At 48.2% G+C, this 23,053-nt stretch overlaps 1 protein-coding gene across 14 annotated transcripts in view; it reads right to left on the reverse strand.

The window, feature by feature from the left end:
- Positions 1 to 23,053, reverse strand: part of ATP11C (ATPase phospholipid transporting 11C) — a 93,242-nt gene that overhangs the window by 23,098 nt on the left and 47,091 nt on the right. For 10 of the 14 annotated variants that reach the window (XR_008311576.1, XM_053273410.1, XM_053273413.1 and 7 more), the window contains exons 13-25: positions 21,018 to 21,155; positions 19,972 to 20,129; positions 19,272 to 19,343; positions 18,060 to 18,133; positions 17,469 to 17,572; positions 15,545 to 15,726; positions 13,452 to 13,709; positions 11,628 to 11,802; positions 11,005 to 11,107; positions 9,884 to 10,029; positions 8,801 to 8,860; positions 5,956 to 6,083; positions 1,664 to 1,799 (exon numbers count right to left, since the gene is read on the reverse strand). Coding sequence is in view for 12 of the 14 variants with exons in the window: in XM_053273410.1 (XP_053129385.1) it covers positions 1,664 to 1,799; positions 5,956 to 6,083; positions 8,801 to 8,860; positions 9,884 to 10,029; positions 11,005 to 11,107; positions 11,628 to 11,802; positions 13,452 to 13,709; positions 15,545 to 15,726; positions 17,469 to 17,572; positions 18,060 to 18,133; positions 19,272 to 19,343; positions 19,972 to 20,129; positions 21,018 to 21,155 (1,734 nt within the window). In the remaining 2 variants the exon portion in view is untranslated. Of the gene's footprint in view, positions 1 to 779; positions 796 to 1,663; positions 1,800 to 5,955; positions 6,084 to 8,800; positions 8,861 to 9,883; positions 10,030 to 11,004; positions 11,108 to 11,627; positions 11,803 to 13,451; positions 13,710 to 15,544; positions 15,727 to 17,468; positions 17,573 to 18,059; positions 18,134 to 19,271; positions 19,344 to 19,971; positions 20,130 to 21,017; positions 21,156 to 23,053 lie in introns of all 14 variants that reach the window. The other 4 variants (XR_008311577.1, XM_053273420.1, XM_053273421.1 and 1 more) reach the window with 1 other exon arrangement.

Genomic DNA, 23,053 nt, shown 5'->3' on the forward strand with positions numbered 1-23,053 from the left:
GCCTCCTGCTAGTGACCCTCTAGCTGAAGAGCTCCTGGGAACGCTGATTAAAAACTTGAAGGCTCTCTAGCACAATGTATTAGGAACACAGGAAGCTGCCATATACTGAGTCAGACCATTGGTCTATCTAGCTCAGTACTGTCTGCACAGACTGGCAGTGGCTTCTCCAAGGTTGCAGGCAGGAGTCTCTCTCTCAGCCCCGTCTTGGAGATGCTGCCAAGGAGGGAACTTGGAACCTTCTGCTCTTCCTAGAGTGACTCCATCCCCCAAAGGGGAATCTCTTCCGGCACTCACACTTCTAGTCTCTCATTCATATGCAACCAGGGCAGACCCTGCTTAGCTATGGGGACAAGTCATGCTTACTACCACAAGACCAGCTCCCCTCTCTAATACTGTGTAGCCCGATGTATGCTGTGGAAAAGAGACCCCCTAATGTGGGGCTTTCTTCTGTTTAAGTGTGGACAGGATTGCAGCCTTAATGAGTTCTAGCCACGCATCATATGTATTCACTATCTGCTGAATAATACGGGGCAATCACGGGGCAATCACAGTTTGCATCTCCCCTCATTACATCTACCTTTCTGTTTAGTTTAGCACTAAAGGGATGAAACGGGACCCTGAGAAAACTCTCATACAGATGAGCCTTTCACAAAGCTACTGCTGTATCCTCCCCTCACCCCACATACTGCTTCCTTCCTTCAGCTCTACACATATCATTGGGGTGCAGGGGATTGTATTTCAAGTTGGAATGATGGCAATGAATGGGACAGTTTGCTTACCAAATTCTGTCAAGATCTGAATGCATACATTGAAACAGAAAGTGACATGTAAAACGTTTATAAAAAGGCGAAAAGAAAAAAAAGGTAAACAGGCGCAAAACCAAGGTGCAATCAAACACACACAAGTCATCGTGATTAACTGCTGGAAGGCCCCACCAGGCACAAATCAGCTTTACAAGGATGGAGAAGAGTGTGCCTACATGGCTCCCTCTCTTTCGAAAGTGTTGACAATGATGATTTAGAAAAACAGAAGATAGCAGTTGCCCCAAACCATGATATTTAGCTTTGATCCATAGGCAATTACACAATTTCTGTCCACAGCTTTAGCAGGGCGGAAGGACCGAAAATATAGCGATCATAGCTCGCTGAACACACTTCAGACTTTAGGCTCACATAGATGTAGGAAAAGATCTCCCACTTAAAAAATAAATAAATTAAGAGCAGCTGTAGTGTGGGAGGAAGCTGGACTGGGGACCCCCAAGGCTACTATTAAACTCTGCAAGGTCCATGAATACCAGCTCCTATATCATATCACACTCTAGTTTAACCCTTAAGTGTTTTAATACTGAAATGGAAACAAAACAAAACAAACTTAAAATGGGACTGGGAACCAACAAAGCCACTTCTGGGTCTCAAGTAATTTAGCCATTTCCTAAAGCTTGAAGCCGGTTGAGTGGGGATGCTGGTCTTTTGTCCTTTTGCCGGCAGATCAGCATGCCACCTCAGCAAAGCCTTCCTTAATGCTTCCCTGAGTTCCGAAAGCGGTTTGCCAGGTAGTAGGGGCAGTTGTTCGGAGAGCTGTTCAAAGGAGTCCTTGGACGTGCAGACCAAGCTGCACCCATCTTTGGCGTAGGTTTGCCTTTAGGAGCCACCTTCCCTCTTACCTTTCCGCTGGTGTCTATCGAATTATCTTGGAAAAGAAAATAAGCCCCAAAGAAAAAGACAAATCCGTCGAAAAGGCCCAGGAAAGTCCAGTATAGAAAAGGCTTCCACTGCAACATGGCGTTGTCAGAAACATTCCTGCAAGTAAGAGGAGAGACCTTTTGAACTTCGGCAGGAAGAAGAAACGTGAAATCGTCAAGAGGCAGGCTCTCAACAATCATCACAGGAATGTAGGAAGCTGCCTCCTACAGAGTCAAACCCTTGGTCCATCTAGCTCAGTACTGTCTACACAGACTGGCAGCGGCTCCTAATTGCAGGCAGGAGTCTCTCTTGGAGATGCCAGGGAGGGAACTTGGAACCTTCTGCATGCAGATGCTCTTCCCAGAGCGGCCCCATCCCCTAAGGGGAATATCTTACAGTGCTCACACTTGTAAGCTCCCATCAAAATGCTCTGACCCTGCTTAGCAAAGGGGACAATTCATGCTTGCTACCACAAGACCAGCGCTCCTCTCATAAGACTCAAGCTACGCCAGGCAAGAATCCTTATCTATAGTAAAAGGGTCAGCCCAAACATCCACAGCAGCAGCAAAAGCAGCTGACGTGGGCATCTCTCCCTCCCTCCCGCGTAGAGAAGAGCTATGAATTCCCCTTCACATTTAAACTGGAAGTGGCAAAAGGAACACAAGATGTCCCTTGATCACAACCCAAGACAGCTGTTTTTGAAGTACTCTAAAAATAGGAACATAAGAAAATGCCATATTTTGATGGTTTGTTTTGATTCTTTGAATGTTTTTTTTTTTTAGAATGTTGTTTTAAAAATTTTAAACTGTTGTGTTTTAAATTTTTTTGTTTTTTTTGTTTTTAACAAATGTTTTACTTTTGTTTTTATCTTGTAAACCGCCACGAGATGTAAGTTTTGGGCGGCATAAAAATATGTTAAATAAATAAAATAAATAAATAAATATTCAGAGCCAGACCATCGGTCCATTAGTCTCGTCTACACTGACTGGCAGCGGCTCTCCGCGGTTTCAGGCAGGAGTCCCTTCCCAGGCCTACCTGCAGAGGCTGCTAGGGATTGAACCTGGGACCTTGTGCATGCAAAGCAGGTGATCTGCCACTGAACTATGACCTCATTACAATCCCTGCTGGGATCTGCACCCAGGATTTCCTGTTCACTGCACAGATGCTTTAACCAACTAAGCCATGGCGCCGTGGAATTAGCTCTGGAATTTCCCCTGCATACACATCTCTGCCTTATAAGCTTATGCACAACATGAGCTGCGAGCTCCCTCTGCTGTGCTTGTGTGGATTTCTGACAACGGCATTCTCCCTTCAGCATATTAAACCAATGCTTAGAATGTACTCGGAAATGACCAAAGAACAGTAGCAGGATCCATTCAGCAGCAGGTCACAAAAAGCTGCGGGAATAGAACCTGGTCTCCCAAACGGCAATTTGGCCCTGCATGTCCTCTGCTGAATTCCGTAATTCAGAACATAATCATGGGGGCTGGTCATTTATTGGACCCAGTTAAGAGTCAGATGGGCCGCTGACTGATGCAGTTAGCAGGTTGGTTCGGATGAATCAATTCTGGGTGGTTTTTGTTGTTGTTATTTTTTGACGGGGAGCCGGGGAGCATCATAGATTGAAAGATATGTTTAGAACACATATTGGGTAATAAATCGTTTTTCTTCTAAGCCTAAGGGTCCTTTTTCCTTCCACATAAATTTAGTGTTCACAGTTGTACAATTATGAAATGACATGAATTCACTTGTGTTTTTAATTTTGGGTGCTGCCCTGGGCAGGAGACATATATTTCTTTAAAAAAATGAAAAGATGATTACTGATGACTTGGACCAGCTCCCCGTTATGAGAGCAGGCAATGCCAACACTCCTCCCAACTGCGAGAGCCCCAGTGCTACCATCCCAAGGGGCAAAAGCATACCATCATCATTTGAATCTGGGGAAGGAGATGGATACAGCCTGCTCTGACTAACCATCTCAGTTAAGAGTCCATACGGTGGGGGGTTCTCAAACTTGGGTCCCCAGATAGGGCTGGACTACAACTCCCATCATCCTCCCAGAGCAGGGGGTGATGGGAGTTGTAGTCCAGCCACATCTGGGGACCCCAATTTGAGAACCCCCCCGCCATATGGACTCTTAACTGAGACTCCACAGGGAGTCCTTTGCTGCGTGCCCTCTTCAACAAATGTTGCTAAGCCCCGTGGTCTTTCCTCCAGAAAAAAAACACAGCAGCTCTGAACTGGCTAACTGCAGTGCAGCGAGCTGGCAGCCGAAACAGCATCCGCCCGCCAAGCCCTTTGTATTCAGGGACGCGTTGCCACTCATGAATATTCAAAACCAGGGCCATTTCATTTTCACGATTCGTCTGTTTCCCCGACGGCAATCATGCAAAATGGCACTAGGCAGCATAACGGAGGTGCTTGCTCAGGCTATGAAAGGCTATAAATAGAGCCCAGAGAGATGCCACTGGGCTTGGATGAGGTTTTTAAAAAGGAACAAGAGGACAGGGGATCAGCGGAGGCCACCCCACTTTCTAGAGAAGCTCCCGCCCCCTTTCCCCCCTTCTTACAGAAATCCTCTGGGTGCAGACGAAGATGTTTACGCCAGTCAAGCATCTGATACACAAACAGCGGCAGCCGGCTGGTTGGAGTAGGGCCAGAATCCTGCTCGTTGCTGGAATCGGTTAGCAGCTCATCTAAGCAGAGACACTAAGCATCTGCCATGTAGCTATGGGGAGCTGGATGAGGGTGTGTGTGTGTGAAATGGGATGCGAGGCTCATCCCGGTTCCAGCCTTGGATGGCACCAATTCTGCCCCAGCTGATGCCAGGTGTGACGATGGGGGAAGAACCGGCAAGGACTCAACACGGCTTTAAGAGGGGCTTCTACAAATTCATGGAGGACAGGTCTGTCAACAGCTACTAGTCGGGGGGCTACAGGCCACCTCCAGCCTCAAAGGCAGGATGCCTCTGAGTACCAGTTTCAGGGGAGCAACAGCAGGAGAGAGGGCAGGCCCTCAGCTCCTGCCTGTGAAGTTCTCAGAGGCATCTGGTGGGCCGCCATCTAGGATGCTGGACTCGATGGGCCTTGGGCCTGATCCAGCAGGGCTGTTCTTATGTTCAGCTCGCATCCTCTCCAGCTGAAGTGCCACAGGTTGGGACCTCCTGCCCTACGGGGAGTATCTTGCAACGCTCACATGGAGTCACCCATCCAAATGCAAACCAAGGTAGACTTTGCTTAGCAAAGTTCATGCTCACTGCTATAAGACAAGCTCTCCCCCCTAAAGTTCTCCTGAACATTGGTGCAGGGATACTTCCTTGGCTGGGGTGGTGGGTCTTCCTGCAGTTCGGCTCTTTGGCCAGAGTCCCACTTGGTCTCCTGGCAGCAAGTATGCATTGTCCCTTTTGCTAAGCAGGGCCCACCCTGGTTTGCATTTGAATGGGAGACCACACAGGTGAGCTCTGTAAGATATTCCCCTTCAGGGATGGGGCCGCTCTGAGGAAAAGAACCCACATGCAGCCTACCAGATGCCTCTGAGAACTTCACAGGCAGGAGTTGAGGGCATGCCCTCTCTCCTGCTGTTACTCCCCTACAACTGGTACTCAGAGGAATCCTGCCTTTGAGGCTGGAGGTGGCCTGTAGCCCTCCAACTAGTAGCCGTTGACAGACCTGTCCTCCATGAACTTGTAGAAGCCCCTCTTAAAGCCATCCAGGTTTTGGGCTGCCACCACATCTTGTGGCAGAGGATTCCACAAGTGGATTATGCATCGTGTGAAAAAAAGGACTTCCCATTGCTGAGCCTAAATTTCTTGGCAATTAACCTAGTGCAGCAACATCTGAAGCACCACAGGTTGGGAACTCCTGTCTAAGGGGAGGGGGCCACAACTCAGTGGAAGAGCATCTGCTTGGTGGGCAGAAGGTACCCGGCTCACTCCTGGCAGAATCTTCAGGAAGGATGGAAGAGCCTCCTGCCTGAAACCCTCGACAGCCACTGCCAGTCAGTGCAGACAATGCTGAACTAGATGGCCCAAGGGTCTGACTCAGGATGGCAGCCTCGTGTGTTCCTATGTACGGGTAGGCTGTGGGGGCGCCTTGTGCAAAACCATATACATGTACTCTTTCAGGAACCCCTAACACACCTGTAAGGTATCATGCCCGACTGCAGAGACAGGGCTGAGGTCAAGAATGGGAGTAGCTCATAGCTCTGAGCCTCCACACCAGCTCACCTCCTGTCATGAAAGTGCTGGGGAAAAACCAAGTCATATTTTACTTACAAATAAAATTTGGGGAAGGTCATCAGGGTGTCGATGTGGACGTGTTGCTCCAGGAGACCGTAGGCCACAATTGGCAGCGAAGTGAAGCAGATGTTGAACATGGTAAGGTAAGCAGCATCGTAGAGAGGCTTAAAAACCAAAGAAGTCAGGAAAAGCAGTCAAGGGGGGGAAACTCGTTTCGGCTAAACACAAACAAGACAAGATCTAAAACTGCGTTGGGAGCAGTTAGAATACATCGCCGTTTCCTCTCATTCAGACCTCAGTGGGAATGCATAGGCCCATTCAAAGGTTATGCTCAACACTTGTATGAGTGTACACAAGTCCAGATCTGTAGATAGGTACAGTCATTCACATGTTGTGCTGAATGCAGGATCAGAAGTACACATCCTATCTGTACCACGCATTTGAAGGGCCTGTATCCAGGTTCACTTTTAAAACAAATGCAGGTACGGTCATTCACACAAACACATGTATGAGTGTACAGATATCTACATGTATGGGCGTACAGCATAATGTCTGGATTGGGCTTATGGGTTATACGAAACCCCAAATGGAAGCTTTCAATCCTTTCTCCCTGGGTGTGAAGAAGAAGAGGGGAACTCAGGAATCCAAGGGTCATTCTTGTGATGTCAAACTATGGTTTGGATCAAGGAGGTGGACGTGAGTTTTTCCAAGCTGCTGTTGGGCTACAGTCCCCATCTTCCCCAGCGGTAAGTAACTGCAGCTGGGAGTGATGGGAGTTGTAGTCCAACAGCAGCTTGGAGAAACTCAGGTTTGCCACTTCTGGTTTCGATGATCATGAGCAGAGCCACCCTGCAACCCCAACCCAACAATTTATTGATTTAGTTTTGATCTGCACTTTTCCCCCCTGCACTGAACTTTAACTTTTTAAATATATATATATATTTTATAAACAAAGAAAAATATTAACATCTATATACATATACAGAAATCATTATATCGTTGAAAATCCATTATAAGAATATACACACTCTTGTATCATAGCATTCCAATACTGAATAAATAGAACCCAATTCTGCACACATTTATTTACAGACCTCAGGGCGGTATATAAATCAAATAAACAAACAAACAACAACTAAAAGTGTCGTGAAACTTGGTGCTGTAACAATAATAAGTTCCCTCCAATAATCAGCCATACACGCCTCGTGGTGGCCTTTGGTCCCTGTGGCTGAGGAAGATGGGAATTGTAGCCCAATAACATCTGGGGACGCAAGGTTGAGTTCCCCTGGTATAAAACGAACCACTAACCAACCACCGCACAAACTGAGGATGAGCTTGTCGGGGGGGGGGTGCGGGGGACAGCTGCTTTTGAAGCAGAAAGAATACACCCAATTAGTGGGACTTGGCAAAGACAGTGAATGAATGAGAAATGCTCAGAAGCTGCACATGGTGTGCATTTGTTATACTGCCCCAAACAAAATCAGAAATCCGAATTCATGGAACACAGGAAGGTTTACGAGCCGCTCAGTTTAGGGTTGCCATTAAGGGAGCTAATTGGGAGCCTGGGGCCAGGCTGGTTCAAGAGCACTGCTTCAGGCCCCAGCTCCACTTGAAGGCGAAGAGGGCAGGAGAAGAAAGCCATTCACACTGTGGCTCCAGACACTTCCTGCAACAGCTGCCAACCTGCTTTGTTTTTCACGACTTAAAAAACAAAAAAGGTTGCAGCCACCCAGATGGTCCCCCGCCCCCCGGGTTAAACGTGGCTTCTGGTTTTCAGCTGCCTCTTGCCAGGTTCTTTGTCCCCCAAAAAATGGTTCTGGCTAAGGGGCAATTCTCATTGGGTTTCCACATACACCCTTTCCTGGAGACGCGGGAAGCAAATCCCCAATTGCACTCCGCTCTTGAAGAGACAGAGAGCAGGCAGACCCAGTCCAAACTGCAACTGGGCCCACCGTCTGTTCCAACAAGAATCCACTCCACAACACGATAATTTGAAATTCTCCACTGAGTCCCCCCCCCCCCCCCATCACTCCGGGCAGTGACAGGCAGGGAAAGAGCTTTCTAGGGGGCACACCCCGAATCTGGAAAGCTCTCACCCAGCTGCTTGACTGGAGCACAGTTTAGCTGCAACACCAAGACTTTATTTGCCCAGACATTTAATCAGTAAGTCTAATGCTTGTAACTGGGCAAACAGGCTCCTTTTAAAGAAGCAACTCTCTTATACTTAGCAGCGGAAAAGCAACTGTCCCTATTCAGTCTATCATAGCATCTCTAAGTAGGCAGTGACATCACTTCCTCCTCTGCTTGTGAAAGGAGGAAGTGGCCACTTAACTGGTGCCAAGCATTCTGAACGTTCCCGTCCCATCCCTTAATATGTTGCCTTCTAAGCAGAAGCCAAGAATTTCAAGAGGGGGCTTGTTTGTGGCCACGTATGGCTGGAACTGAAGGCGTCACAAAGCCTTCAAGGCTGTGCAGCCTCCCCTTGACAGAAGCCAAGTGCTAGAGTACCCTGGCAAAGAGACACCTTTTAAAGGGGTGATTCTCTGACATTTATCAGGGGGAGAGCAACCGGCCCTATCCAACCCCAGCACAGCATCCCTCCAGCGGCTGTTGCTGGTGTATCTCATATGTTTCTTTTTAGATTGTGAGCCCCTTTGGGGGACAGGAGACCATCTTCTTTATGTATTATTTATTTTTCTATGTAAACCGCTTTGTGAACTTGGGTTGAAGAGCGGCGTATAAATATTCATCGTCACCGAAGTAGAGCGAGCCAAAGTCTTTGAGAAAGACAATATTCTGAAGCTACAAGCACGGCCTCTCTTTAAATCAGTGAACACAGCACTGGGATCAAGGATGCCGTTCAGATCAGACCACCACGTACCTGTTGCGAAAAACCGCAGAAGAACTGGTACAAAAATTGTGGGAAAATGAAGCAAAGGTTCTAAAAAGAGACAAATGAAAGACATGTTACTAGGAAAATCTCGGCCAATAACCATTCATATGACTGCCGGAAGCTAAGAGCAAAGCAGTCAACCTACTTAAGGAATATGTCTGCCCAGGTAACCCTTCCTGCATTTTGAGAGTTCTTCTGGCACAGCACTCTACTCTGAACCTCCACTATAACAATAATGCAAAAGGATGCCTGTTTCTATCCTGCCCTCCTCCTTCCAAAGAACTCCGGGGGTCGGGGGAGAGCATGATTTTATTTTATCCCCAAAACAAGCCTGCAAGGTAGGTTCGACTGAAACTGTGTGGCTGACTCAGAGTCACCGAGTAAGCTTCCTTTAGTTGCACACATTTATACAAAATATTTACGTTCTCCCCGGTCTGTCTTGAGCCACAGGATAAAAGACAAAACAACAAGAGAGCCAAAGCAAACAAAACCAAGTAAAAAGCAGCAAGAGGATACACCAAGGACCCCTCTTGCAGGACCTCCGCATGGTGGAAGGCCCACAGGAAAAGGGCCTGGTACACCGCCCCCGAGCACAGAGGGCCTTTCTGGGGCCGTGATGCCATGACCAAGGAGATTCTCTCCTATATACCCACCCATGGCCCAGCGGGGATGCAAACCCAGAGGAAAAGAAGGAAGCTGCTTCCTACTGAGTCAGACCATAGGTCCATCTAGCTCAGCACAGCCTACACTGACTGGCAGCAGCTTTCCAGGGTCTTTGTCAGCCTTCCACGGAGATGCAAGGGACTGAAACTGGGGCCTCTCTGCAGACAAAGTAGATGTTTTATGGCCCCCATCCCAAACCCAGCTCTCTATGCTCCAGATCCAAGACTCAAACGGTTTCCCCAGCATGTGCGCATCAGTAAAAACGTGGTAGTCAGGACTGGAAGACTAGAAGCCACTAAACTAGAGGCACCCTAGACCACCCCGAGGGCCCAATGTACAGATCAGAACCACAGTTGTGTGTTTTCCAATGCACACCTCAGCAGACAGGTGACCAACAGGACAGATTACCTTGTAGAAGAAATACTGTACAAGGTGCGCGATTCTCACATAGTACAAATGCCCATGTGCCAACAGCAGTTTTTTCAAGTCTTTAAACTTTGGGATGGCATAGTCGCTATTTCTTGATGCCTGGCGACCCTCTTTGCCTTTTATACCTGGACACACAGATTTAATTAAAAACAACAACAACATTGTGGGCAGATTTGACTAGCTGGGCACATATGTTCCACAAGCAGCTGACCATTATGCAGCTTAAAAACGAACAAACACTCAACTAGCAAGAATTAACACAAACATACATGTATATGCCGCCTTTCTTCCCAAAGGTACTCAAAGGCAGCTCATCTCCCCCCAGCCCCACCATTCATGCTTGCTACAAGACCAGCTCTCCTCCTGTCAGGGATGCGTGGGTGAGCCTTCTCAGTGGTGGCTCTCTGGAACTCCCTGCCACTGGATCATATGCTTGCTCCTTCCCTGTTCCATTTTAAACTGAAGCCGAAGACCTTACTTCAGCAGGCCTTTCCCCAATTTTGAATTCTCTAACAGACTGTCCTGTTTCATTAGCTTTTCTCCCTGCATTTTAAGATTCTAGAGGCTGCTATTCTTACCACATTTTAAAATGAAATTTAGAATTTTGCTGTAAGCTACCATGAAAACACACACACACACACAAACACACACACACACACACACACACACACAGAGCTGCATGAAATCTTTCAGATAAATCCACAAAATTCAGTTACAAACTGTGTAGGAAAGGTCTTTTGCTTGTCTCTTCCGACTCTAGTGCCTATCAATTTCATTGGATGACACCCTCCTCCAAATTCAAATACCATGCCAAGAAGAATAAGAATAATAAGAATTATTCCCTCTTTTTACATCATTTTATAAACCTCTAAACTAAACCTACTCAACTTTCGTCCCCCAGCTGTTTTTGGACTACAGCTCCCATAATCCCCAGCCACAGTGGCCAATAACCAGGGATAATGGGAGTTGTAGGCAAACATCTACAGGAGGGACAAAGTTGAGCAGCCCTGCTCTAAACTAATTCCACCCCCTGCCTCCCCAAGAAACTATGAGCTCTCTAGTGCTTCACCACTGCTAGGTCTTTTCAAGAAGTTTCTTACCTATGCCCACGTGAGCTTCCAAGATCATGCTAACGTCGTTGGCCCCATCTCCTACGGCAAGCGTTATTGGGTCACCCTTTGAACTTTTAACCATTCGAACAATCTAAAACAGATTTAAAAAGACACACAAACCACACATAGAAGACCTGTGCCATAAGAAAACCAACTGAACAGTGCAAATCCATGGGCTCCATCCATCTCTTCCTCCACCCCTGCGTCACTCACACTTTCTGGAGTCCATTTTAAGTTGGCTAAACTGAAGAGGGGAACCTACTGAGATTCGGCTATTACTACATCATCAGGAAAAGAAGCTAAAGAATGTGACGGGATTGCCGACTCAAAAATGAGTTGACTGATGACAGCACAACAGCACAACTTGTCAACCCTTTAGTCCTGGGAAATACATGCTGCTAAGAGCATGCTGAAGGAAAGAGAAGAAGAGGACGGCCAGCAGCAAGGTGGATGGAGTCGATTACGACAACAGTGAATGCACCACCGAGACCTTGACCTTAAAAGGCCAAGTTGAAGACAGATCATCCTGGAGAGATTTTATCTATGTAGTTGCTAAGAGTCGACACCGACTTGACAGCACTCAATCAATCAAGACGACGTGTGAGACACACCTGTGCTTTCTGCAGAGGAGCCATCCGACAGCACAGGACCGCCGTGCACTTCAGGCAGAGCTGGAGGAAGATGCTTTTGTATTTACTAGAATTGGAGTCTCGGGATGGATTCAGTATCAGAGACAGAGTCGCGCCATCGATAACCAATCCATATTCTTGGCTTAGCATCCATTTCCTAAAACAGAAAGCACACTTCTAGTTGAAAACCGATTGCCCAACAGGGATCTTCAAAATGACGAGGCGGTGGCCTCTGGGCATTCACTCAAAAGGCAGAGCGACATTGTCAAAGAGTCTAAAATTAAACTGGAGCGGGAATAAAAGCCGTAGCTGCCTGCTGCAATTACAGCCCTCTGACACAGCCTGCGAGGACTAATTGTAGTGTTTGTTTTGACTATCGTATGACTTCAGACGGTTTTGTTTGGGGTTACCCATGATGTAACTTTTGCTTTCCGCCTTGAGCAATGCAGTTGTTAAATAGATCCCATGGCTGGTACCGGAATTAGTTCATGGCTCCTTCCTAGCTGTTTAAGAGTTTGGAGGAAATGGGAAAGGATGGTTTCGGAAGGAACCCACACCAAATCTCTCCCTTTGAGCTCAGTTTGCTAATACAGTCGTCATCATCAACTGCAAGGGTTCTGTTCCTGGGAAACCCCGCGATCAGCAAATTCACGGTTGGCAAGGCATTAAAATGGGAATGGAAAACAGGGGGTTAGGGGAATTGTGCTTGCAAAAATACCTAATAATAAATTTTTAAAAAACTAGAAAATCAGCAAAAATCTTTAAAATTGCCACGAGTCAGCAAGAGGACTGAGCAGATTGAACCTCTGATCTCACCCTCTCCACCCCCCAGTGAAAAGCCCTCAAAAATCACTAAGAAATCTCACCAACCACAGATACTCAGGTCACAGTCGGCAAGACCGGTCACAATTGCCCAGTTATGGATACTCAAAATCGCGATTGGTGAGGGATGACTAGTATTTTGGATGTAAACATCCCAAAATGCTCCCTTTTAAAATGGGGGCACTTAGATTCTCTCCCCATGCTCCTTTGGACAGCCCCCCATAATCCCCTCCTTGCAGCCGCTTCCCTTGCTTATGCCTTCTCATCCTTCCATGCCCTCTGCCACTCTACCCAGCACAGCAAAACCTTTCTAGATGTCATCAACTCTCAAATAAGGCAGCTGTAAGTATAAGTTTGCTAGGTGGCTTTAAAGGGCACCTGAGAGTGAGAAAATACGGTGGAGGCCGGATACAGCATTCAATCTACTTATTTTATTTACAATATTTGCATCCTGCCTCTCTAGTGCAACACCGCTCGGGGCGACTCACAAAGACGAGAAAACAAACAATATAAAAATTTAAAAGTTAAGTGGAACATCAGATCCAATTAAAACCAGACTCACACAGTTATAACCTAATTAATACAGTATTTACCCAAATCAAATATGATTCTGAGGACAACCCCCTTAAAAAATAAAGGAAGGGGACTCTGAATTTAAGACAACCACCCACTTTCTAGTATCAAGCAATCTGGGGAAAAACCTAGTCTTGGATTCAGGTAAATACTGTAATCCTTTTGCATTGTTATAATTAATAAACGATCATGTATGAGTGAGAGAGACTGACCAGCAGTTTCCCCTGTAACAAGGAATCCCAGATGTCGTTGACTACAATTCCCATAACCTCCAAAGGCCCCAGACTACTGGGGATGCTGGGAGTTGTAGTCAACAAGGTCTGGGAATCCCAGTTATAGAAACGAGGCAGGAGAAATGCTTCCAAGTCAGGTCCCTGCATATGCTCAGAGGCTGCACCTTTCCACACCTACCTTTTCATGCTTTTGGAGACCCCGTTCAGGTGGAGCTTTTTGTGGTACTCCACCAGCAGCTCCTGCAGGCGATACTCTTTGTCCTCTCCCTCGCCCACCGTCTTCATGGTCAGCTGCAGCAACTCGGTGCTGGTCTGGAAGAGCCGGCAGGCGTAGCACGTGGCCTGGGCCGTCTCCAGCTTGTCCCCGGTCAGCACCCAGATCTTCATGCCTGCCGTGTGCAGGGCCTCGATGGTTTCCGCAGCACGGTCCTGGAGCCTGCGGACCGACAGGGTTCAGCTTCCCGAGGAGAACGGCCGGCCGAAAGCGTTTGGGACTGCAAGACCCAGGCAGTGGGGCTGGGTGAAGGATCAACTTCAGGCTGCTCAGACCGGCAACCAAACCTGAATCGGAAGCCTCTATGGGGCCAGACTCAGGTTTACGGACTGTGGCCGCTCACTGCAAGGCAGCCTCCTTGCCTGGAGAAGCCAAACTCAAAGACTGCGAGAAATCAAAGGGGCCTTGGAGGGCATCTAGGCCAACCCGCTGCTCAATACAGGAAAGCCAAAGTGTCACTGTATGAATCGAAGAACAGCCCCGCCGGATCAGCCCCAAGGCCCATCCAGTCCAGCATTCTGTCTCGCACAGTATGCCTTGGGGAGTCACATCAGCAGGAGATGATGGCATGCCCCATCTCCTGCTGTTGCTCCCCTGCAACTGGTATTTAGAGGCCTCCTGCCTCTGAGTCTGCAGGTAGCTGATAGCCATCCAGGCTAGTAGCCATCAATAGACCTGTCATAGGAAGTTGCCATATATAGAACCAGACCATTGGCCCATCTAGCTCAGTATCGTCTACCCAGACTGGCAGTGGCTTCTCCGATATTACAGGCAGGCATCTCTCTCAGCCCTATCTTGGAGATGCTGCCAGGGAGGGAACTTGGAACCTTCTGCTTTTCCCAGAGCAGCCCCATCCCCTGAGGGGAAGATCTTACAGTGTTCACACATGTAGTCTCGTATTCAAATGCAGAGCAGGATGGATCCTGCTTAGCCAAGAGTAAAATTCATGCTTGCTACCACAAGACCAGCTCTCCTCACAGGAATGTCCTCCATGAATTGCCCTGGGTAGCAGTTTGTGTTCTCAGCAATATTCTTTGTATGTGCTTTGTGCCTCCGAATTTGTCGAAGCCCCTTTTAAAGCCACCATCAACATAGTACATGGCAGAGAATTCCAGAGATTAATTCTGCACCGTGTGGGGGGAAAAAGTGCTTCCTTTTGTTGGTCCTACACTTCCTGGCAATCCACTTCATGGGATGACCCCTGGGTCTAGTGTTGTAAGTGGGGGAGAAGAATAACCCACACATAATTGTATAGACCTCTGCCATTTCTCGCCTTTCCCCCGCAAACCGGACTCTACAGACGGTGGTATGTTTGTTTTAATGTAGGACAGCGGCACATTTTCCCCCAACATACCACCCGTAGCCTCTGCCCAAAGGCCTCCAAGTGAGGAAGAGACTACTATGCCCCCAGCTAATCAGTTCCACTGCCAAACAGCTCTTGCTACTCAAACATTTCACCTACTGCTCAACCCAAATCTACCTTCTTGTAACTTAACTACTCTCTGGGGAAGCAGACAGCACATCTTTGCCCTTAGGAACACAGGAAGCTGCCATATTCCGAGTCAGACCACTGGTCCAACTAGCCCAGAATTGACGACACAGACTGGCAGCGGCTTCTCCGATGTGACAGGCAAGAGCCTCCCTCAGCCCTATCTGGAGATGCCAAGGAGGGAACTTGGATCCCTCTGCATGCAGATGCTCTCCCCGGAGCGGCCCCATCCCCTAAGGGGCATATCTTGCAGTGCTCACACAGGCAGTTGCCCATTCAAATGCAAACCAGGGCATGCCCTGCTTAGCAAAGGGGACCGTTCATGCTTGCTGCCACTACCTGGGATCATCTGTACAGAAGCTGACCCTGCTTGTGTGGTCCATCCACCACGAAGAGAGAAGAGGGGCAGATTACGTGGACCGACTGTGTGAACAGGGCCAACTCCGGTTGGTGCTCAGCACTGCTGAAACCCTGCTGGTGCAACATCCATGGCCCTGCCGTGCCTCACCTGTCTTCCACAGCAGTGGCTCCGATCAGATGCATGTTGGTCTCAATTTGGTCAAAAACCATGCCCATCTTGGCTTCTCTGTCCTGCAGGGCCATCGAAGCTTCTTTGATCAGGTAGTCGATGCCGCTGTACTCGCTTTCGGGGATTTCTTTGAAGGCGACGCAAAGAGTCCGATACCCGTCCTGCAGCGGGGGGGACGTGTGTGCATTCCTTGGACACAGGTCTTCAACCCAGCGGAGAGCAAAATGCATGCAACAGAAGCTCTGCGGTCTCTCCAGGCCAATTCAACAACAAAGATTTACATACCGCTTTTCAACAAACGTTCCCAAAGCGGTTCACGCAGAGAAATAATAAATACGTAAACAGGACTGACCCATTCCCAAAGAGCTCACAATCTAAAAAGAAACATAAGATAGACACCAGCAGCACTGGAGGGGTGCTGTGCTAGGGACGGATAGGGCCATTTGCTCTCCCCCGCTCAGTAAAGAGAACCACCACTTTAAAAAGGTGTCTCTTTGCCCAGTTAGCAGGTAGGACATAACCACTCAGTTGGCACATAATGCGGGGTAGGGGTGGAGGGCTGCCAAGGTTGGGGGTCTCTAGATGCTGTTGGACTACAACTCCCATCACGGGCACAATGTCTAGAGAACCCCAACCTTGGAAACCCCTGGAAGAGTGAAACGGAGGCATTCAGGCCTGGCTGGGCATATGCAGTTTGGAGCGGAGAGAGAAAGGAAGTCTTCAAATACTGAGCATCAAATGGTTCGCTTTCCTAAGCAGGGTCTGCCCAGGTTTTCATTGGGATGGGTGACGACAGGCAAGCACTGTCTGCTGTAAGATATCCCCCTACAACTCCCTTTAGCCCTATTGGCCGCAGAGGCTGGGGATGATGGGAACTATAGTCCGACAACAGCTGCAGAGCATCTGCTTGCATGCAGAAGGTCCCAGGTCCACTCCCTGGAGGCAGCTGCCAGTCAGTGAAGACAATGCCAAGGTAGACGGACCAGGGGTCTGACTCAGTAGAAGGCAGCTCCCTATGTCCCGAGGGCAGTCACCAGACTCCGACCTCAGAGAGCCTGGCTTGGAAGGCCTGCATCGATACGGATGCAAGCGGGATGCAGTGAGCGGCTGGAGGCTAAAGTGGATCCATGCAGGCGCGGGAGTGACTCTCTCAGTTCAAATCCCTGCTAACTGGGCAAAGAGGCACCTTTTAACGTGGTGATTTTCTTTTATTTAGCAGGGGGAGAGTAACTGGCCCTATCCACCCCCAGCACAGCATCCCTCCAGGGGCTGTTGCTGGGGTCTATCTCATGTTTCTTTAATTAGATTGTGAGCCCTTTGGGGACAGGGGCCCATTTTGTTTATCTTATTTATTTGTTATTGCTCTGTGCAAACCATCCTGAGCCATTTTTGGAAGGGCGGTATAGAAATCAAATAAAGAAAATTTAAAAAATGAGGAGGAGCCTTGCTGGATTAGCCCGTCTGCACCCAGAGCACAGGATGCAGCCACCTTTCTGAGGCTAAGCAGGTCTCAGTCTGGTTAGTGCCTGGATGGGAGGGCTACCAGCATGTAACAGGAATTCCCAGACGCTGTTGACTACAGCTCCCATCATCCCCAGCAAAAGGCCACTGCACTTATGGGGAACACTGGCTGCTGGAGAACCTTACATGAGCCATCTTCCATTGCACCGCAATGAGTTCCGATCCAGCACATCATCTCTCTCTCTCTCTCTCTCTCTCTCTCAATCTCTCCCATACACACTCCATTGAACAGGAATAAGGCTCACATATAGTCTCCCATCCAAATGGATCCTGCTTAGCAAAGGGGACGATTCAAGCTCGCTAGCTTAAGACCGGCTCTCCTCCCGTTTTGGATTATGGCTGCCCTAAAAAGCTCCAATGCACATTTGTCTGGCGTTCTTACCAACGCGTTCTTCTCCACATGCACTTTGGTTCTCTGCACCTCGGACTCTGGGACTCTTGAGAACACAGCTGAGTCGGCTCCCTTGCAGAAGAGGAATATCCTTCCTAAAACAGTGTGTGCAAAACAGATCGGTAGATTTTAGGAACACAGGAATCTGCCTTATACCGAGTCAAGACCACTGGTCCATCTAGCTCAGTGTTGTCTACACAGACTGGCAGCGGCTTCTTCCCTATCTTAGAGATGCTGCCAGGGAGGGAACTCGGAACCTTCTGCATGCAGGGGCTCTTCCAAGAGCAGCCTCATCTGCGGGGAGAGAGACGGGGAACGCCATTTGAGTCTCCCATTCAAATGCAAACCAGGGCAGACCCTGCTTAGCAACGGGGACAGTTCAGGTTTGCTACCCACAAGACCAGCTCTGCTGGAGAGCCAACTAATTCATAGCTGCTGGCAACTACCCGGATTTCCTTTCTAATGTCTTAATTTGAACTGTTTTATTGTAAACTTCCCAGGGACAGAAGTTTTGAGCGGTATAGAAATATTATCAATCAATCAATCAATCAAAACTCCCAAAAGGGAAGAGCTCCAACGAACCCTCATCTGTCCTCACAAGGACACTCATCCGGCGGCGGACACAATCAAAATCCAAGACATGAAGCAGCTCGAACCTTCGGAGACAAAAAGAGAAGAGATCATTCAGAGGCGTGGAAGAGGAAGGGAGCCAGATCCAGCCATCCTGGCCACAAAGAGAAATAGAAGGGAGTCAGCGTGAACAGGACAGGGCTTTTTTTAAAAAAGGAACATTCAGAACTACACCGTGGGAGGAGTGTGCAATCCACGCACGCAGCACATGCCGCAAAACATCCACACCCAGAAGCGCTCTTGCCAGGGCCATAGCTGGGGGAGAGGGGGGGCATGTTCATTCCCCTCCCTGGTTGCCCCTCGGAGTGACGGGAATAATCAAGAAAATAGGGAGGGTGTGGAGCTGGGACACACCCACAAGAGGCTCCGTCCAGAGCCAGCGATCTCCTTGCGGCGTGTTTGACGGGACCCCAACCCACCGGCGACGCCTCAAAATAGCCCCTCATAAAAAGCTGGCTGCTGATCTGTTTGGCCAAGTTTCCGATGCATTGAATATTCCTATACGGCAAATATTTATACGCCGCTTTTCAACTGAAGTTTCCAAAGTGGTTTACATAGATATAAATCAAATCAAATCAAATGGCCGCCTGTCCCCAAAGGATTCATTGGGGGAGGGGGGAGAGAAAGAAAGAAACGTAAGATTGGCACCAGCAACAGCCACTGGAGGGGTGCTGTGCTGGGGATGGATACAGCCAGTCGCTCTGCCCCTGCTCAATCAAGAGAATCGCCACTTTTAAAAAGTTGTCTCATTGCTATTTTCGCAGGAAGAAACAATATACAAGAACAATAAAGCCTGTGCATACACTGATCTCTGTATCCCTGAAATAGAGCTGAACCACACGGATCTTCGTTCAACTCGCATCCATAAGCAGGTCTGCCAGAAACGGGGGCAAGGAACCCAACCAGTGCTCCCTGAATCGGGATTTCCAGATGTTGACGACAGCTCCGAGAATCCCCAACTACAATGGCCTTTGGCCAAAGATTCTGGGAATTGTAGTCAGCAACATCTGGGAATCCCCGTTACAGGGAACACTGAGCCCAACACCAAAGCTAGGGAATGTGTGCAACGTAAAGAACCGTTTGAACTGCCCTGTATCCGCTGTTCCCCTGAACAGATTTGCCTCCGTCGTACGACACCAGAGGCCAAGCTGCCATTGTGCCTACCTTTCAATTTCGTTGTGTCGGTTCAGTACCAGCATGAAGTTTTGTTCTTGTCCTAGAAAAGTGAAACCATACCTGTCAACGAACAAAAAGGACAGAAGGGCGTTGGGAAAAAAACAAAGATACACACACCAATACACCACTTGTTTCTAGATTTAAAATCCCACCAACACACAATCGACAACAACCCAAACCCAACCCAAAATATCAGAAGAGGACGGTGGACTAAGAACGGAAGGGTTGTACTTCTTTTGAGCCTTTTTGGAAGGGCGGTATACAAAGGCATACAAATCAAATAAATAAACAAACAAATATAAATATTGCAATTTCATGTGGGCATAGAAGTTGAAGCTGGACATCTTGATTTATTGAGAATCTCTGGGGACAAAAAATGTTGGCTCTCTTCAGCAGCCAGACATTTATTTATTTTTAAACTCATCAAGTTATGTTGGTACTTACTCCTTACTACTACTACTACTACTACAAATACTACATTTTATATCCCGCTCTTCCTCCAAGGAGCCCAGAGCGGTGTACTACATACTTAAGTTTCTCCTCACAACAACCCTGTGAAGTAGGTTAGGCTGAGAGAGAAGCGACTGGCCCAGAGTCACCCAGCAAGGCTCATGGCTGAATGGGGATTTATCTCGCTCATCATTGGTTTAAGCGGAACACACAGACTAGCTTCCGAAAGCCTCCTCACCGGTTGGCACCTTGCAGCAAAGCAACTTCATCGGGAGACGAGGCGACGTAGTCAGACTGGCTGCTGGGAATCCACATCTGGCCGTCGGTTTTGTCTCTTTGCGGGACCTGGACGGTGTGGCAGAGACACAAGGCCCGCAGAAATAGTTCCTCACGTTTCTGGTGCAAAGGGAAGCACGTATGTAAGCAGAGGGATCAAAGAGAAGAGGGGAGTGAGCTAATACATGCACAGGAAAAATACGAATATGGGAGAACCTCGTTATCCACAGATTTGCATATCTGCAGTCGGTATACGTGGGAGGAAACTGGGAGATAAAGGGTTAATTCTGCATATCTGCAGGTTGTTGTTGTTGTTGTTGGTGGGGGACTTGGAGATCATTTCCAGCCTCCATTTTGTGTTTGGGAGCCTCAAAATGGCCCTATTATTATTATTATTTTTAAAAACCCACAATTTTTGGCCAATTTTCAGCTATTCGGGGGCACAGCTCAATTTAAGGAGACCAGAGAAGCACGGTAGGCAACTCCCCCCCACATCCCCCCCCCCGAAATTTGGCTGATTTTCCCAATGACCGAGAACCTAAACCCCACCATTCCATAGCTCCAATGACTCAATATTCACAGTCTTGATATGCGCGGATGCAGTGGGGAACGGAAACCCCCGTGAGGTTCTCCTATACAGTGAATATTTATATGCCACTTTTCAACCCAAATCCCCAAAGCAGTTTACACAGATATAAATAAATAAATAGAATGGCTCCCTGTCCCCAAGGGGACTCCAGCAACAGCCACTGGAAGGATGCTGTGCTGGGGACGGATAGGGCCGGTTGCTCTCCCCCTGCTCAATCAAGAGAATCGCCACTTTAAGATGGTGCTTCTTTTGTTCAGTCAGCAGGGAGTATAGGGACCTAGGAAGTTGCCTTATACTGAGCAAGTCCATTGGTCCATCTAAAGCTGCCTGATCGTGAACGACTAAAATTCTAGAACTAAAGCCAACCCTTAAAGGAGGTCCCCTTTACTGACAGAAAGGGCGACTGTGTGCAGTTTTACCGGCTTCGCTCTTTGATGTTTCATCCCGTCAACCTCTGAAAAAGCGCCCCCGTAGTTATAGCCATCTATGTTGCACTCGATGAACTCCATGGTGTTTTCAGTCAACGTCCCGGTTTTGTCTGAGAACACATATTCAACCTACAAAAAACGATAAATCGTCCTGGTTTAGAGAGGCACCTTCTGTAGCATTGCCTCTCATTTTTGTGCTGGAGACAAAACCACTTTGGCTTCTCCTTCAACTGGAAAAGGGCAACGTGCCATTTTTTAAAAAGCATGATGTCCATTATATCTGTGATGCTTGTGTTCAAATTGAAATTTCGGGGAGTGCCAACATTAAACATGTCCACCAACCCAGCTCCTGCCTTCCCATCCCAGGGAATTGTAACTCCCAAGAGAGCTGCCTGGGGGCTCGCTTGTTTACTGTTTACTATAAGTTCACACTATACATTTAGCCTACTCACAACAGGACCCGTTAGCTTCCAGGTGCTGCGCCATCAAGTGAATTACAACCACTAAGCTTCCGGAGGCTTCCAGCTGGTCGCCAGTCTCCGGAACCCTCCCAATGATACCACCGGAAAGATAGGTCATTTACTAAACTGTGTGTGGAAATGGAACATCTTTCTTGACTTGTTGAAATATTGAAGACTAGATTTGCACCTCTAGTTCTCCCTTGTTCTTGACCCTCGTTCTCAGCCCTCCTCACTCCAATGTTTTTTTCTCTCTGGCCAGCTTTTTCTAGCTGCCCGCCACTTCCCCCCCGCCCGCCCCAGCCGCTTTCTCTCCCACCCGCCGCTTTTTCGATTATTCTCCCCCTACCGCCTTCACTTTCTCTCCCTGCCCAGCCGCTTGCTGGCCTGCCCGTTAGCCTTATGTCCTGTCGTTTTCCTCTCCCCCTCCTCTTGCTCGCGAACTCTCGTGAAAGCTGCCACTAATCTGGGATTAGTGATGGGTACGTCTAAGAGAATTAGATAGATCGGTAGATGAATTAAAGGGAGCTTCAAAAGGTCATAAGAAGAGCCTTGCTGAATCAGGCGTAAGACCTAAATATGTAAGCACCATGTTTCACTCAGTGGCCCACCAGATCCCTTGGGAAGCCACACCACCAGGAGATGAAGGGACGCCCTCTCTCCTGCCGCTGCAACTGGTATCCTAGACATCCTGCTTCTGAACATGGAGGTAGCCTGTAGCCATCAGTACTGGCAGCCATTGACGGACTTGTTCTCCGCGATGTCTAAGCCCTGCTTAAAGCCATCCAAGCTGGTCACCATCACCACATCCCAGGGCAGAGAATTCCCTTCTGGGAATTCCCTTCCAACATTGTATGAAAGAGATGGTCGGTTGGGCAGTTCAATCATCAATTGATTTCCTTCCCAAATAAAAGGAACATGGAGGCACACAAAGTTGATCATGAGCCACTTTGGGGGCCCTCAGATGGGAAACAGACTATATAGTCAAATATAAAGAAAACAGGCATCGCTACTACAATTCACATTTATATCCTGCACTTCCTCCAAGGAGGTCAGGAGTCACAGAACTGGAAGGGGGTAACAGAACCAAAGAAAAGGGAGGGGGTTACAGAACCACAGATTGGGGTGGGTGGGTAATGGAATCACAGAACTGGAAGGGATCTTGGAGGTACCTGGTTAGGAACATAGGAAGCTGCCATATACTGAATCAGACCATTGGTCTATCTAGCTCAGTACTGTCTTCACAGACTGGCAACAGCTTCTCCAAGGTTGCAGGCAGGAGTCTCTCTCAGCCCTATCTTGGAGATGCCACCAGGGAGGGAACGTGGAACCTTCTGCTCTTCCCAGAACGGCTCCATCCCCTGAGGGGAATTTCTTACAGTGCTCACATGTGGTCTCCCATTCATATGCAACCAGGGCAGACCCTGCTTAGCTAAGGGGGCTAGTTGTGCTTGCTACCACAAGACCAGCTCTCCTCTCTGATAATGGTTGCATTATCAAACTGCTCTTACAGTCAAGATGTTCCTCCTAATAGGTTATCTCAAATGCATTTTTAAAAGGATTACCTCT

This window comes from Hemicordylus capensis, chromosome 11 (assembly GCF_027244095.1).
Source record: "Hemicordylus capensis ecotype Gifberg chromosome 11, rHemCap1.1.pri, whole genome shotgun sequence".
In the NCBI taxonomy this organism is placed as follows: domain Eukaryota; kingdom Metazoa; phylum Chordata; class Lepidosauria; order Squamata; family Cordylidae; genus Hemicordylus; species Hemicordylus capensis.